This window comes from Bactrocera latifrons, unplaced genomic scaffold (genome assembly GCF_001853355.1).
Source record: "Bactrocera latifrons isolate USDA-ARS-PBARC rearing strain unplaced genomic scaffold, ASM185335v1 scaffold_326, whole genome shotgun sequence".
Classification (NCBI taxonomy): Eukaryota; Metazoa; Arthropoda; class Insecta; order Diptera; family Tephritidae; genus Bactrocera; species Bactrocera latifrons.
Genome location: NW_017536919.1, coordinates 210,255 through 227,634, shown reverse-complemented (window position 1 = coordinate 227,634; position 17,380 = coordinate 210,255). Strand labels below are relative to the sequence as shown.

At 35.1% G+C, this 17,380-nt stretch overlaps 2 protein-coding genes and 1 pseudogene across 12 annotated transcripts in view; 1 reads left to right on the top strand and 2 right to left on the bottom strand.

Moving 5' to 3' along the window:
- Positions 1 to 17,380, top strand: part of LOC108971134 — a 40,912-nt gene that overhangs the window by 10,755 nt on the left and 12,777 nt on the right. The window contains exons 2-4 of the mRNA XM_018936993.1: positions 2,615 to 2,794; positions 2,868 to 2,994; positions 3,068 to 3,275. Coding sequence (XP_018792538.1) covers positions 2,615 to 2,794; positions 2,868 to 2,994; positions 3,068 to 3,135 — 375 coding nt within the window. The 3' untranslated portion in view covers positions 3,136 to 3,275. The remainder of the gene's footprint in view (positions 1 to 2,614; positions 2,795 to 2,867; positions 2,995 to 3,067; positions 3,276 to 17,380) is intronic.
- Positions 8,543 to 10,041, bottom strand: LOC108971131 (annotated as a pseudogene).
- Positions 11,680 to 17,380, bottom strand: part of LOC108971132 (calcium-dependent secretion activator) — a 144,276-nt gene continuing 138,575 nt past the window's right edge. For 6 of the 11 annotated variants that reach the window (XM_018936988.1, XM_018936984.1, XM_018936987.1 and 3 more), the window contains 4 exons: positions 16,734 to 17,043; positions 13,098 to 13,478; positions 12,791 to 12,930; positions 11,680 to 12,720 (listed from right to left, as the gene is read on the bottom strand). In XM_018936988.1, the coding sequence (XP_018792533.1) occupies positions 12,504 to 12,720; positions 12,791 to 12,930; positions 13,098 to 13,478; positions 16,734 to 17,043 (1,048 nt within the window). In that variant the 3' untranslated portion in view covers positions 11,680 to 12,503. The remainder of the gene's footprint in view (positions 12,721 to 12,790; positions 12,931 to 13,097; positions 13,479 to 16,733; positions 17,044 to 17,380) is intronic. The other 5 variants (XM_018936982.1, XM_018936981.1, XM_018936989.1 and 2 more) reach the window with 1 other exon arrangement.

The following is a 17,380-nucleotide window of genomic DNA, read 5'->3' as shown; positions in this document are numbered from 1 at the left end:
CCTTTTTAGTGTACGCGAGTCAACTATAGGCATGCTCAACAAAATTTGAGCAAGAGCTCACAAAAAAGAGCAAAAGCTTGTTTTTATGCATATGAAAGTGAKCACAAGCTCATCGAACTTGTTCGAACTTAGTTCGAACTGAGCGAGACGAGATCAAACCTGAGCAGTGAGTAAAAGCAAATATACCAAATTTGTTTATGCATACGACAAGCGCCTTTTACTCAAAAAATCGAGTTCGAGCAAAAGCTCACGTTTTATGCATGAGACCCATTGTCTTCTTTTAGATCAATGTCATCGTTGAAAATTTTTTTCTCCTGAACAAACCGTCAACGCCAAGTTTTACATGGAAGTCCTCGAGAGACTCAAACAAAATGTCAATCGAGTCTGACAAGACATCGCACCAGATTGGAATTTGCACCGGCTTTCTTGTGAACAGCTATCTAACCAAGGCCGGCATCTCAACTCTTCCGCATCCGCCCTAGAGCCCAGATATGGCTCCCCGGACTTTTTTGTTTCCTTGCCTGAAAAGGACGATGAAAGGCAAGTATTTAGGGGTTCCAAGCAGCATGCACCTCGGCTCTCACGGCTATAGAAGGAGCCTATTTTGAAAGTTTTTAAAGAATTGTAATGATTGGTTCAATATTTTTTTTTTAAATCCACTCTATCTTTCGACACAGATATCGCAAACTTGGCACATGGAATGGCATGAACGAACAAACATTTCTTTGCGAATTATTAAAGTTAAAAGATTTTCGCGTTGCTTCACATAGTTTACTATTTTTTTTTTACCGTGAATAAGGCATGAAATTTTTAATTGTTTGAAAAAATGTATTTGGAATATTAATGTAGGAAGAGCTTACGGAAGAACGACACGTAGTGGACGTAACTACTGAATACTTAAAAACACAACCCTACTTACTTGACACACAGAATACGAACTGGACGAATTGAACGAAGCGTGCGCTTGACTAGAGACGAACAGACGAGTTGAATTTTAAACCTTAATAAAGCTACATCAATTTGGATTAAACTAAGTTAATTAATATTAAAAACCCCTCTTTTATTTAAAACTTCCACATTAATTTTTAAACAAATCGACCGTAAAAAATTAATTAATAATATAACACAAATATTTTTCTTCGAGTTCACAAAATTTCATCGATTTATTTGCAGTAGCTATGAGGAAATAGTTTTACAATGTTATCGTGCTCAAAAAATCAACCTTCAATAACATTAACAAATATCACAGGGTATGCGTTGGTCCCTCACCAATTGTGTGCCGTATATGGCAAAACAACATACATCACATTTACTATTGAAATGTCAAATTTTCCTTGGAAATTGGCATTCAATATTTAATTAACACTGTTTACTGATAAACACAAGTATGTACATATATATGAATTAGAGTATATTATTCATCGTAGGTGCCATCTCTTCAAACATACAAGATGGTCCGATCGATCGCGTCTTCAAATACGCTATACACAGCATCAATAAGGACACAAGCTTGCTTCCAGAGACGAAAATGACATTCGATTCATAGCACGTGATAAAGGATAATTATTTTCATGCCTGCTTTTATTATCAATGGAAATCCATGCGTCAAAACTGTACAACAATATCATTACAGTGTACGATAACGCGGCGACTTAAAATTTTTATTAAAAACTGTTATTTTAAGTTTGCGCCCTAATCGAGTCAGGCATACACGCGATTTTTGGACCATTCAACGCTATATTGGAAGTTCATATTCATTCAATATGCGATGACTTTGATATACCACACATAGAAACACATTATCACATAAGGTGGCCTATACAAAGTTTTCCATTAATTCACTATACATATGTATATGCTCCAAGTGGAAAAATAACCTAACAAAACTTCAAAAAATAATTAATTTAACATAGAAAAAGGAAAAAATACCCCTATTGTTTTAGTGAAACATTAGGAGGAATGGCAAACTACTTTGACGAACCTTTAGAATCCTCTTATAGTTTAAGTTTTTGGTGGCGAAGAGATTAGACAAAGATTTATTTAAAATAAAATAAAGATCTATTCCACATGTGGCCAATTTCTCATTATTCCCACTCTACATCATTTATTTCACAAATTTTGAAGGTAGTATTATTTAAAGTATTGATGTATATTTTTTTATTACATATTACCCACGTGGTCTTCAACTGCCGCAAAAGTTATGTAGATATTTTTAAGCTTAGAGTATTTCGCTTTTAATTTAGTGGTATGTTTGTGTTATTGTAGACCAATTTCCTTTGAAGCAAAAAAAGTTTAACACTTAATTTTGCTATAATGCAGAACAGAAGTTTAACATCTTCAGGATGCTATAATGCGAAGGCCAGCTTTTCAAAACGATCTGTAGATAGGAACGGTTGATTTATTTAAATTTGTTCATTTTATTGTGTTTCTACCCTTTTCCAGAGGTTATTGACATGTTAACCACAATTTCTAAAATTATGTATTGCAGAATAGACGACAATTTTTAAACTAAAATCGATAGATATTTGAAAGAAAATATAAGTTTACCTTCCTAACGGTTTTTATATGCCTAAATTATTATTTTTCTCTCTATGCCACTTTGTTCCTATTTTAGATTATTCACAAAAGTAAAGAAATTGTGCAACAAAAACGGTCGATGAATGCAAAGTCCTCATCCGGAAAATTCATCATTCGAGATACCGATACTGATACTGAAGAAGTCGATTACTTGCAAAACTTTGGAAATGGACGAAAGATTGAAATTACTACTACGAATTTGCTACTACAGTGGTTGGTAATACGTATTATATATAAAAATTTTTCAATAAACAATGTTTATCTTTTTACATACCAATATGTATTTACAGAAACAATACGTTTTGCAGCTAAAAGGTAGTTTAGATAGTATACAGAATGTGTTGCGAAGTCTGTATGGAACGGTACGGGTGGGAAGCAACCTCTCCAAATTCCTGCTGGTTTCTAACATTTTATATGGTATATTTTATTTTTTAATTTTACTTAAAAGAATTTGTTTTAATTTTTATTTTTTCAATCCGTTATTTTATAGATTCTTTCATAACTTATGGCCATAATAGAAATAAGCAAAACATACATATATGGAAACAGAAAAATTGAGGACATTTAATTATATATTTATTTAATGCCTCTGGCGTATTTTTTTATGGATTTATTGCGCTTTTAGTAGTTTTGAACGGTAACGTTATACGGGGAGTGAGCGGGATTATCTACCGATTTCATCCATTTTCACACTATAGGTAAGAGTTCTTATAATATTTGTCCTGAGAAAATTTGGCTGTTGTTGCTTTTTTGCCATATGTGATTCTCTATACAAAATTACGATTGAAAAACTGAATTTAGTAATTAATTATGTCACTTTATAAGTTTTCGGTTAGTGGCTATTTGTGGGCGTGGCAGTGGTCCGACTGCGCCCATCTGCGAATCGGAATTGTTTTAGTACTAAGAAACATGCATACTAAGTTTCATGAATGGTGGTGGTAAAAAATTTCATTGATATCCCAAATCGTTTTGTTTTATTTATGGGATCGTCCCAGTGTGATCCTCTGAAATGTCACTGAATTTTACGATTTTTTTTAATGTTGAAATTAACTAATCGGTCCTGATTTTTTTTATAAATAAATGCATCATGAACAACAAATAGAAAAATATTTTATTTGAAATTAACTGTAATCAAAAACTTTAATCCGAAAGCTGTAATTAAATATTTTTTAAATATACATATGTATATGCAACATTTTATGCACATATTTCTGTAATTGTTGAAATAAGGAAGCATCTCCATTTGTTTGTTATTCTATATTCAAAAGAAAAATTATTAAAAAAAATTATTTTTCAATTTTACTGAAAGTTTTTATTTGAGAGTTAAGCAATCTTTTTTCATAATACTAATCCTTTGGGTTAATGTTTGTTTTCCGAGTACATATAATATATGGATGTACATAATTGTAAGAATGAATATTTCTATTGTTAGCAAGAATTAAATGCTTTAATATTGGCTAGGTCTGAAAATGGAATAAGTTCAATATATGTGACCTGGTCTACGAAAAGGGAGCTAACGTGCGAAAACTAGTTTTCTGGGAAACAGCTGTTAAAAAAAAAGCATCTCATCTTCCATCCGAATCAACTAAAAATTGAAAATTGATTTTTTGACACCTAAGCCCCCTTTCCGTAGACCAGGTCACATATGTATACATACATGCACATATCAGTTCACACATTACATGGTAAGCATAATTTTTCTATATATATGTATGCAATTATGTATATATGCTATATACAATTTAGAATTCAATTACATACATGGTACATGTATTTATGTATGCTTATACCATATTTATGTAAAGGTTATATTGTATGAACACACTATCAAATACTTTTTACATACTCATGTAGGACCTAGTGTTTTGTATATGCGTTTATGTATTTATTGTGTTATTAGCATGCATTTACGTACATTATTTATATGTGATGTACATGCAGTATATTATAATATTTCTTATGATTAAAATTATTACTTTATACAATTAAATTACAATAATTCGTTACAATATATGTTTTTGGTGTTTTATCGTGATTTTTGTTTAATTGCTTTATTTGCTAAACTATTTTTGTATCTCTATAGATATAAGTACATACACTTACACATTTGTACATATACTGTGCACTCGCGATAATTCCTTATAATTAATATTCACGTCGGAGTTGACATATTTATTTCTGTTGTCAATGTATGTGATTTGCACTGAGAAACATGCAAAAGGAGTTTTTCGCCATTAAATAAATTTGTGCTAGTGTTCATTGCTATTCAAGATAAGTTATTTCAATCAATATATACTTTTGCAGAGGCATTTCTAAAGGAAAAAAGGAAGTTGTTATTAAGACAAAAGATATATGAATAAGATAAATTTGCCAGTGATTGATCCGGTAAGACAAAAGCGGGGATAATAACTTGATTATTTTACCTAACTATAGTTATTTCCACGTGCAGTTTTTTCTAGCCAAATAAAAAATTTTTTAATCACGTAGCTCATATTGAATAATTCATAGAATTTCATGGAATATTTCTATTTTTTAAATAATAAATGGCTTTAGTTTTTTGTCCCAGTAATTGCATAACTAGTAGTAATAATCATTAACTATGGCAGTTATTTTAATGTGAAGCTACATATAAAACTTTGATAAACTAGGTATGTACATTTAGAAACTCTTGAAATATGGGTAATTTTGTTACTTTCACAGATATTGTCTGTCAATTAGACAATTATTATAAAATTATATTATAATGCCATTGTTCATATCATTACAAACAGCAAAAACTCAAATTTAATGAAAATGTTAGAAAAAGAAATTACAATTGTTTCTTATTAGTTAGAAAATTGGAAAAATGCTTCTGTTATTCAATCGCGATGCGATAAAAGCGCAGTCTTACAGCGTCCGAAAGCGTGTTACACAAAATGACTTACATATAATTCACTAGTATTTAATCAAACAAACGCTGTTTGTATCTCGGTGTTTCAAAGTCTGTGTGTAAATATCTAAACCTGTTGATCAATCACTGGGACAAGTTGTCACTTGGTGTGTCCAAGTGCTTGTTATGTGCATTTAATCAAAGATGACAGCTTTAATTTATTAGCGGCATGTGATTCACTGCCGCTCAAATGAAAAGGTGCATGATTGTAAATTCTCAAACAATATTCCGGTTTACATGAAATTTTTTGTATACTATAATTCTTAAATCGTATATTAATTAGATTTAAAAGTATGATTTTCGTCAAATTATTGTTTATTCCATATTTATTTTTTTCTGAAATAGTATCAAAATTAGATTATTATTTAGATTATTTTGGTCATCTTATAGGTTCAATAAACAAAAAAATAAGTTAAATGTCCAAGCTTATTTTTATTTTATTTTCCATTTATTTTTTATTTAGTATATTTTTTATATATTTTTAATTAAGTTTAATAATGAATGAATCCTCCTTTGTTTGAAATAACTTCATATACGCGGTTTTATAGAGGAATTTTAAAGTCTTTGCAGTTACATATTTGTCCGACCCAATTTGAATTATAGGTTTACGCTTTCATTTTGGAAGAAACAAATTCAAGGTCGCAAATACCATAGACTGATACAAATATTTTACGCCTCCTTTACGCGAGTGGCGACGGTTAAGAAAATGCATTTCTAGAGCTCGTGATAATATTTGTTGCACCCATTTCGGCCGTTTAAATTCATTCCACGTTGTTCCATTCTTTTTCCAGCTCCAGCTGCGTTCAAATTGCAGTCGTGAAGCTTTGAGCCAAACGATAGTGGTAATTTATATCCTGCTCTGCTTCTTCCAATTTTTGAGTGATTGTGCAATGACTAAAACTACTTTAATGGAAAGCTTCGATTTGACCTCTTTCGTAGTCGAAAAGTCGCTGAGAGGAGACCCATTTTGGATTTAATGTACACAAAGTATATATAAAAAGAAAACTATAAATTAATTTTGCTCGCTATATCGCTAAATTTAATCACAAATTGAAATTGAAACAGCTGAATCTATTTAGATGAGCTAAAAAAAATGCTCAGAATTCAACGAACGACATAAAAAACAAAATATACACGGTTACGGAACTGCGCCAACTATACTTCAGTGCATATCGATCAGTTATGTGAACCTATTCAGTTGAGCAGTAGTGTATAGCGCACAAGCACATACCTTCTATAATCAATTGCTTATTACTTATTTTTTGTCATATTTATCAAACAAAATAGATATAATCATTGAGTCCGCATCGAATTCGATACAGTAAGATTTTTCGATACCTACGTATAATCACCTCTATAATAAGTAAATTGTTTTATAAACATTTATACCAAAAAACAGGGGGATGGGTCTACATTGTTCTTCAACGTTTCCAAAGCAGTAATCGGTAACTTGTTGTCTTTTGACCTTTGCTTCTGTCCCCAAAGGCCTTTGAATTTATCTCTGGTTTTCAAAGCACATACTTTTTCTTGAAGCAGAAAACTCAGTTGAAATCCATCCCGTACTTCTCTAGAAAAGCGCGTCTTCAAATTTTCGGCGATTGTATTCAACAGAGGAATGTAAACTGAGACAATGTAGTATTCTTCGTAAGTTCGCACGCATTAATTTTCCCGTTTTGCATGTTGTTGTTGTTCTAACGATTTCTCAATCTCCGTTAGAATGGTAATGGTTATCAGCGTTGTCGTCGACGTCATCTAACGGGAGGCACAAGAAACGTGCTGTTTCGACGGGGTCGGACCAAAGGGAAAAGGGTGTTAGGTAGGTAGGGTTGGTGCGGCATGCAAAGAGGTGGTCAGTGTCATGCGGAGACTCGTTGCATGCAGGACATACATTGGGTATGTCMTGGTCTATTCTGGATAAGTAGGAGTTTAGCCTGCTACAATATCCAGAACGAAGTTGCGCTGGGGTCACTCACGTTTCTCGCGGCAACTCGAGCTCTTCGTCGGCGATGGGTGGTTGTTTGACTCCAAGGACGCCATTCAGGGGAAGGGAAAGGTGTTGATGACTTCACTGCGAATGGCGATCAGTACCTGTCGGAAATCAGTTGCGTCCGAAACTCGGTCGGCGTACTGTACGACGTCGTCGAATTCATTATGCTCCATAACTGGGGCATAAGCGTCTGACTATATAGGTGTTCGATGGAATACATCAAGAGGCAGCCCGTCGTGGTCCGGAGTGCTGTATTCAGACAGGTCTGGAGTTTCTTAATCTGTGTACCACGGCATCCAAGCGACCATATTGGTGCTGCGTAATTGAGGACCGGCCGGCCGATTGCCTTGTATGTTGCGAACAACCTTTCTATGTCTTTTCCCTTTGTGCTGCCAGCTATCGACTTGAGGATTTTTTGCGGCTCTGTACCTTGGCGATAATCGCGGTCGTATGGCTAGTGAAGGAGCATAAGCTATTAAAGGTTACTCCTAAAATCTTAGGGTTTTTGGCAGTCGAAATTTTGACGCCATCGACTGCAATACTAAGTTAATGTCTATAATCCTTCGTCCAGTTCGTAAAAATGGTGGCTGCGGATTTTGTGGGGGATAGTGTGAGACTCCGTGCAGTGAGGAAACGAGAAAGGTCGGATAGGTAGTTGTTTACTTTCGAGCACATGCTATCGATTCCATTGCCCGACGTCAACATCGTGCAATCATCTGCGTATGAGGTTATGGAAACCCCCTTTTGTGGTTGCGGGAGTTTCGAAATGTACAAGTAAAATACTAACGGAGAGAGGACACCACCCTGTGGAACCCCTTGTTTAACTCTTCTCAGCTTAGATGCTTCACCTAGAAATATTACGGATGATTGACAACAGCTCAAGTAGTTCATGGTCAACCTCTTCAGTCCTGAAGGAAGCGTAGTTCTCTCCATGTCCTGCAGTAGTAGTATGTGTTGATTGTGTCAAAAGCTTTTGACAAGTCCATCGCTACGAGGATCGTTCTCTCATAGAGTGGTATCTGGTTGAGGCCACGAACTATCTGACCGTCCATGACGCTAAGTGCTGTGGTGGTGCTGTGGACTTTTCGGAATCCATGCTAATGCCTGGCTGGGCTGAGGTGACGAGTGAAGCTCGGGAGTAGCAAGGTCTCAAATATCTTCACTACTGGGGAGAGGAGAGTTATCGAATGATAGGTGTCCCCTTTGTTGGCGGTTTTCCCAAGTTTCAGCATAGGGCCCACTCTTCCGACTTTCCACAGATCGGGTATTTGAAGAGTGTCAGCGATAGGTTGAGGAAATTTGTAAGATATCTTACTCCCGTGGAGCCTAGATGCTTTAGCATTAACATGTTGATTCCATCAGGGCCAATGGATTTGGAAGATTTTGCTTTATTGATGACACTCTGAATCTCCTCATCAGTGAAAGTAAGCGGGGGCAGTTGCTGGGTATTTTGCGCAGCCGTCGATTAACACACCTCTTTGCTTTATCTACCGAAGGGTGTAGTGTAAACTGCCGGTTAAAATATCCTTCTTCGGGTTCGAGGAGGCATGACCATTGAATTGAACTTCAACTCGGTCGTCATGCCCCTTCGGGTTAGACAAAGCCTTAACAGTAGCCCAAAGCTTACTCACACCGGTGGAGAGGTAGCAGGACTTCAGGTGCTCTATCCATTTCGTCCGCTTATGGTGGTTTACCATACGCCGAATCTCCAAATTGAGATCCCCTATTCGGGGATCCTCAGGATCGACATGGCGTAAGGTGTCGCGCTCATTAGCTAAAACGGCTGCTTCCGCTGGGAAATTGGGGCGGATTTCTGCTATTCCTGCAGCCGGGATGAAGTGATCGGTAGCTGCTACGATCACCTTGCGGAATTGACGTTCGCCAACGCCTACGTCCATAGAAATGGGTAGAGCGTTGAAGGTGCTCTCAGTAAATTCTGTGAAGCCGACCCAATTAGCTTTGTTAAAGTTAATGAAGGTACGGTACAGAAATGAAATCAGGAGGCTTCTCGATGGAGAAAATTATGGGCAGATGGTCTGATGCGAGAGTTAGCATAGGTGGCCGGGTTATGCTATCTATCAGACCACCACTAGAAATGGTAATATCAGGCGAGCTATTACAGGTGCCCATAATGCTGGTGGCGGCTTCGTCATTCATTGTGCAGAATGTCAAATCGTCAATCTGTTATCTCTATCCCCTTACGATCATTTGACAGGCAGGAATGCCAAAAATTATGGTATGCGTTAAAGTCGCCTAGTACCAGACGGTTTTCACCACGAAGTAGCGCACCTATATTCGGGTGATATCCTGTAGGGCAACATATAACTTAGAGGATGTATATACTAAATATTTCGTTCTCGACATCGCCTGACCGGATAACTATACCCTGACATTCTGGGGTAGTATCCCTGTGGTCGATGTCTTCATCGATTAGACGATACTGCACGGTGTTGTGACTCGGAAGACCTGAGCGGCTTTTTAGTTTGATTTTTTGCACCGCAGATATCGATACTCGTTCCCGATTCATGAGTGCAACTATCTCCTCCATCTTGCTCTGGAGTCCGTTGCAGTTAAATTGAAGTACACGGGTTTGTCGCGGATGTCCGGGGGTGATCCTGGGAGTGAAGGAGTGGCGTGTAGGTGGTGGATGTTGCAGCTGCAGAACCCGCAGTGCCGGTTGTCGCACTGGGGTGTTCAAGTCAGAGTGAGAGCTATATTGCCTGTTTGTGCCCATTCGGGACCGTGGAGGTCGTCTGTTGGCCATTCGGGGTGAGCGGCGGCACGGGGTGAGTGGGGCCACGTAACTCGTGGTTCACTCCCTGTGAGTCTTAAGGCCTGAGCAGGTCTTAAGATGGATCCGAGGTGGTGTTTGGATGGAGCCTTTTTGCGTATACGCAAAACGAGGATACGGAGCAAGCTTGTTACAGGACATTGCTCCAATGACGACAAACACAGATTAACACTTACGGATCCAAACGGGGATCTTTTTAAAACGGGGTTAGATCGCCGAAAAAAACAGCTCGTTATCGGATGAAATCCGAGTCGATTCCGATGCGTATAACCGGCTGTCGTGGGAGTTGGCGTTTTGTTTGTCGGCCGAAGTGCTTGGTTTTCCTTCGTCAACTTTCTGAATATATAGATCGAAAATGTTCCTCAGCTCTTTGACTTCGATTTCGGAACGTTACAAGCAGCGTATTTATCATATTTGATGTCCTTGCCAGATCGGTCGATTCTTTCTGAAAAATCACGTTGAATGAATGAGTTCGAGATAGAATATCACATAGACAAAAATCCAAATTTTTGGAAATTTCCCCCATCTGAATCCGCTACTGGTATTCCTTATTGAGTCTCCGACGTTTCCTTCTGGACACAAAATATTAAAAACAATTCATCTGGCGAATGACGTTAAACCTATAATAAGTTGCCGCGAAAAGTTGGAACATCGACATCTCTAAGCGTCGAAAAATAAAATGTGACATGAAAGACGTTGACTGCGTCTTAAGGAAGACTAAGTTAACCGATACTTTCAATCGTGATACCTGTTTAATTTACAATCTCAATTTTGAAAATAATTGTTTGAACAATAATAGAAAAAAGAACCGTCAAGAGTAGAAAATTGTAAATTAAATAGGTTGACTTATCCGCTTTCATTAAAACTTTTTTCAATCAGATATTTTTTGCAATTTGTGTAATATAATCCAAATTTTTTCTCAAAGCAGTTTCCACTATTAAAGAATGAAAATAATAAGTATGGGGTAAAACATCTAATTATAATTTCGCATGTTAAGTACATTCAAAAAAATTAAAGTAGTGTCTCCTTTGAACCTTTTCAAAATAATTTCATGATTAATTCTCTTAGCTGTGAAATATTTTATAATATAATTATAACATCTAAATTTATTTTACTCGTTATTCACGACTTTCGTTATATAAAATGTACTTTGTACCAGTGTATACGCCAATGTCATGAAGAATGCATAGTTAATATTTCAAGGGTTTGTTACATTATTTTTATACTTGATTTAGGTTATCATTGGAGCGATGGTCGTGTTGATGGTAATGTAGCAATAGTATTGGTGGTGTTGGTGAAATTCATTAAAATAGTACCCCCGCTGTGTATGTATGAACATATGCACGTACATATTAGGCTGATATTGAATTACGAAATAGTGAAACTGCATTTATGTATATTGTAGATTTTGGTATATGCTTCTCTTTTATATTGAATGGACTTGACTCGCGGTATCAAGGTGAGTATATTGCCTTGTTTTAACAATTTTTTTTTCTTTTTTTAAACATGAACATTTTCGCAAGGTAAACGATTAAAGAGATACAGATTATTAGTATTCATAATTAAATTATACTATTTAGATAACATTTTCAATATTTTTGAATACAATGCAGATTTAAGTGTGTATATGCATCTGAATGGAATTATATAGGGGTATAGAATAAATTTTGCTGTTAATATTGAAAAGCAAAATCCCCTATCTTGAGGAATCGATACGGATTTCAGTAATACACTCATTATTTAATATATATATATATCAGTATATGTATGCATGTAAATTTAAAAACATATGTTGTATATTAGAATATAAGTATATCTAGATATGCCTTAGATACTAAAGTAACAACTTTTTTAAGTTTTCGTTAGTTTGTTGTTATGCCAGTAGGAGTAAAAGGAAGAAAAAGTAATTAACTGACTCTAGGTATTGAATAAAATGTTATTTTCTTCAATAATTATATTATTTAGCAAACATTTTTTGTATGGTTAACTATTGTAAAAATATAGGTCTTATGTAGACTCATATAATTAGTCATTATTATGTATACTCGAATATTAGATATGTATATGAATGTAAGAATATAATTACAGGCATATACATGTCGCTATTAAAAAGTTGACGATGCAGCTTTGTTATAGAGTTGTATGCAATAATACCGATCAATTTTTTTCACTAAATCAGTCCTTACTCCTTAATATCAATACATTACGTTGGGGTGGTTTTAAAACCAGCTTCCACCTCCCAACTTTGAGCTAAGTCCACCAATACCCTTTCCTAATAAATTGCCAACGCGACCAGCCACGACGTTAGTTACGGCCGCTGCTTGTGCGGCGGCAATTTTCGGTTTGGGTAAACCACGTGAAGCGCCTCCACCACCACCACCATCGTCACCGGTGACGTCTTCATCACCTCCTTCACCTTTCAGCCCATCCACGTTCCTTCAATAAAGTGCGTTAGCTTCAGACTAGCAACCTATATTTTGTGCAAAAGATTTTATTTGTTACTTACTCGTCACACTCGACAACATCAGGCATGGTTAACGCGCACGTTGCCTCCTCGGTGGCCATACGTTGGGCAACAGTTTGATATGCTTTGGAATTGAGTTTATCCTCTAGTACTCCTTGAAGCTCAAAATCGGAGTAAATTTTCTGCGGATGGTAATTAAAATAATAATTCAGCGACGCATATACATATGCATATATTGTGTACATATAGCGATACGGTTGAAAATTTTCTGAGATAAATTTTATGCTCATATTTTAACTTGTGCTTGTAATAACATAAGGTGACATTGCAAAAATATCTATTTACGCACCTTTGTTATATGTGATATGGAAGTCACTTGAGCATAGTGGAGAGCATGGTCTAGCCTCTCAGAGAGCCAATTACAAAGCATATTAATCTGCTGTGTATACCATTGTTCAAAAAAGTTTAGTGTCCACAAATCGTCGCCGATTTTACCACGTATTTGGTCCATGTTGTTACGAAAGAAATTTACATAACCTTGGCCGAGATCCTTCCCTGAGCTGGACACGTTTGTAAAGCTAAGTATGGAACCAATCAGGCTACCCTCGTCGTAACGTGCCATTTTCGACAAAGTCGACTCTAGCACAGACATAAGTTTACTAATGAGTCCTTGTGTCATAGCTACATTCGCTTTATCGATTTGGTCATCAATTTTTGCATGAAATTTGTACTAAAAATATGCAATAAAATACATCTTTAAGCTTTTATATAAGTTAATTAAAACATGTATAATAGGGTGATTAAAAAAACAAAATTTTTTTCGTTTGGTACTCTGAAAAATCGGTTCCCAGACACCTCTAATTAAGCCTCTCCAAGAATGAGTTCTTAATTGTAACGGGAAGGTCCTCCTACTAACAGTTTAATATTTTTTCTTATTATCAGATAGAACAATTTTTATCTCGCTGCCAACCACTTCAACAACTCATTCTTGGAGAGGCTTCCCTAGAGGTGTCTAGGAACCAATTTTTCAGAGTACCAAATGAAATTTTTTTTTTTTAATCACATTAATGTATAATATGTATGTGCCTTTTATAAGTTTTTTACATACATATTTCTTCATAATTATTATAGAGTAGATATTATATTTCAAAAATATTTTTTTGACGCAGACGACTAATACATTTCTTAATGGAAACATAAAGTATTTTAAAAATGTTTTTAAAATATATTCTGTTGTAAGGTTCCAGCTACCGACACAATTTAATACATTGATCGTATTCGTAACTTTTCGAAATTTATTAGAACGACTGAGGCGAACTGCACAAAAAAGTGCTCAACTCTTGTATAAAACAATTCTTCTATCTCTTAAACGGGAAAGGTTGTGATATTTTTATGTAGAAATTATTGAATATATTTTTTGGCTGAAATTTAAACGGGATCTGTTCATTACAAATGAAAATCATCCAATCGCCTGCTAGGGATCAACATATGAATCTCTATTGAACATAGTATATAAAATATTAAAGAACGTATATACTATACAATGATCCTTATGTTACACTTCTAAACACTGCTTCTGTCACACTATCTTTGTTATTGTATTTGATTATGTTGATTTGCACTCATTAAAAATATGTCTATAATATTTTTGTTTCAATCACGTCTAGTTTTTTGTAACAGCTACATATTCATGTCAGAAATCATATACGAGTACGTATATTATTTTAAATAACATCATTTTTAACAATTGTATTCGACTAACTTACTTCATATATATAATATTATATGTACGTTTATTATATGTCACGAAAGTGTCCTAACGATGCCGTTTCTGTTATCCATATGGACAATTAACTTTAAAATCTCATCGCTGTAATTTCATGTCATTGATTTAATAGTGCTTTTTAAAATATTAAGATAAATCTTGGGTTCCACATAAATGTTGCGTAATGCGTGTGAGACCGCTATAGCGCGCTATTAGGTTGGATTAAACCAGAATCCAGTCATATAATATTTGCAATACAATAATTTTGACCGATTTGGACTCAAACAAAAGGCATTACAACCAAGTCCAAACGCACTACCCACTATCCAAACTTGTCTTCGGCCAATAAAACCATTCTACATTGTGCCGAACTGCCTGTGCCAAGGCCTCCAAATCGAATAGAAAGACAAGATTCTACTTCGGAACCTTTTTTAAGTCAGCACGATTAATAATTGAATATAGTGACCTAAGTTATGAATCGTCAACTTCAAAGATCTGGTGAATTCTTCATAATGGTTCCTTGCATTTTTTTCTTCGGAAGACACCGTTCTCATTTCACAATTCGTAGCAAATAGAAGGGAAAATTAAGCAAATAATATAGCAAACCTATTATTTTTTCAACAATACGATTTATTATGAATAGAGACTTGAGCGATAAGTATTTAACGTGCAACATTCTGCAATCATCACAATTAATATTGAACGTGTGGCAGACGCCATTACTTTTCGCGACTATCTTAAATAACTTTGAGCGTTGTCTGATATGATAAGACTGAAAATAAGGCTCACGCCGTTAATATAATGCAAGTGAATAAAGACGCGCTTTTTCCCTGTAGTGCTAAATTTATATTCTTGAGAACCATATTACAGTGTCCGCTTTAAAACAAGAAAAACTGTGGCAACACATTTCTTATAGCTTATAAAGGATAAAATTTTCTATAATAGTCCGATATGAACTATTTCTTCGCAAATTGTACCGTTGTTGGGCAATAACCCGTGCCGAATTCCGTGGAGATAACTTACCAAACAGAACAATTCTCCACACAAGGCCCAGTTTATATGGCAGCTAAAGCCGTCCGATATAGTGTGCAAAATTTGAGATCGATATCTCAAAAACTGAGGCCCCAGTTCGCGAATATACAGACAGACAGACATTGCTAAATCGGTCAATTAGGAACAGTCTGGTTTAAAATAAACTTTATGAAAGAACAGCTCGCAAAGCCCCGTTATTGACACATAGACATCGAAGCTATCGCATCGGTTTCGCTAAAATTCGTATCAAATGGAATGTAAAAAAAATGGTGTAATGGACAGACGAAAGTATGGTAAATTTAGTTTAGTAAGGCGCCCGAAAAATGCAGAATTTCACCCCAAATATACTGCACAGGGGTGGAACTATCATGATATGGCGATGCTTCTCCTGATATGGTGTAGACCCGTACGTACACATACTTAATGGAGTTATGCTCCGTTTTGCAGAATGAAGGGGTTATAAAATGGAAGTCTCAGCAGGACAATTTCATAATGGAGTAGACGTTTGAGTCTAGTCTCCAAATCTCCGGACCTGAATCCAACAGGGAACTCGTTCAGGATTGTCTTACAAAAGATTGAAAACGTTAGGTCGAAATATAAGACATAACTGTCGAGAAATATCCATGAAGTTGGAATTCCAAACGCCAAACTTGTGCGGTCCTAGTGAACTCTATGCCAAAAAATGGCAAGCTTTGTTAAAACAAAATGGCTGGTCAAGAATATGCACACGGTTTTAAGTTCCATTTTAATAATATTTATAAATAATTAGAAGTTTTTTAATTTGTTGTCCTCTACCAATCTACTTCGGCCTAACATTTAAGAGTTATTTGTTTACAACTAACTTTATTTTAAGTAAAAATAAAACTTACTGAATCAGCCTATAATAATAAAAATTATTTGAACTTTTCATTGGTTGGGATAGATTAGCAGGTATTGCTCTTATTTTTTGTCCGACACTGCATATATGTTTGAAAGTCTACTTTTTAGGATATAACAATTAGATCAGTTTATAACAATTATAATATAATATAAATAAAAGAAATATTACAACAGCCATGGACCGTTGTCATAAGTAATTCGTGTTTACGAATTTAAACAATTAACCAAAAAATTACTATTAATATAATATATTTTGTAGATATTTTGATAAATAATAAGTTTTTTTATATGATATAAAAATATACCTACCAAATCAATACCATCTATTGTAGTTAGTTTAAAGCTTTGATTTTTAGCGTCTAATATCACATTAACCATTGCGCACATCTCCGAGGGTATTATATAATCGGTTGAAATGAAGGCCACATTTTTTTTTAGCCACGACTGAAATGACGCATCAGTACGCTGTATACATTGTTCAATCATTTCAGTAGCCATCATTTTCAAGCGTTGCTCCAAATGTTGTCGAAACTCTGCATCCGGCCAATGAAGATCACGTATGAATGATTGTAAGGCATCTAATTTCCAAAAGAGATCCTCGGATGTGGCACAACCATTTCTATATATATATGCATACAGCCCAACGGAAAAAATGTAAATTTGTTATTGTTAATGATAAGTGAAACAAAAAAGAAATTTCCAAAAATTTACTATAGAACTACCGAGTCAGTGACATTTCCAATATTAAATATGCATTTACATACTTATGTATGAAACTATCATTAATTTGACAGGAGTGCAATCGGTATAAATGTATGAATATAGGTATGTACATATGTCCAGAATGAAATTATTACAAGCAAGAATAATATAAAGCTTTTTTAAGTGCAACATTATTTCAATGTATGTATGCGTGCTAATTTTTAAATACACATTCAGCTATAGCTGTTTAAGGA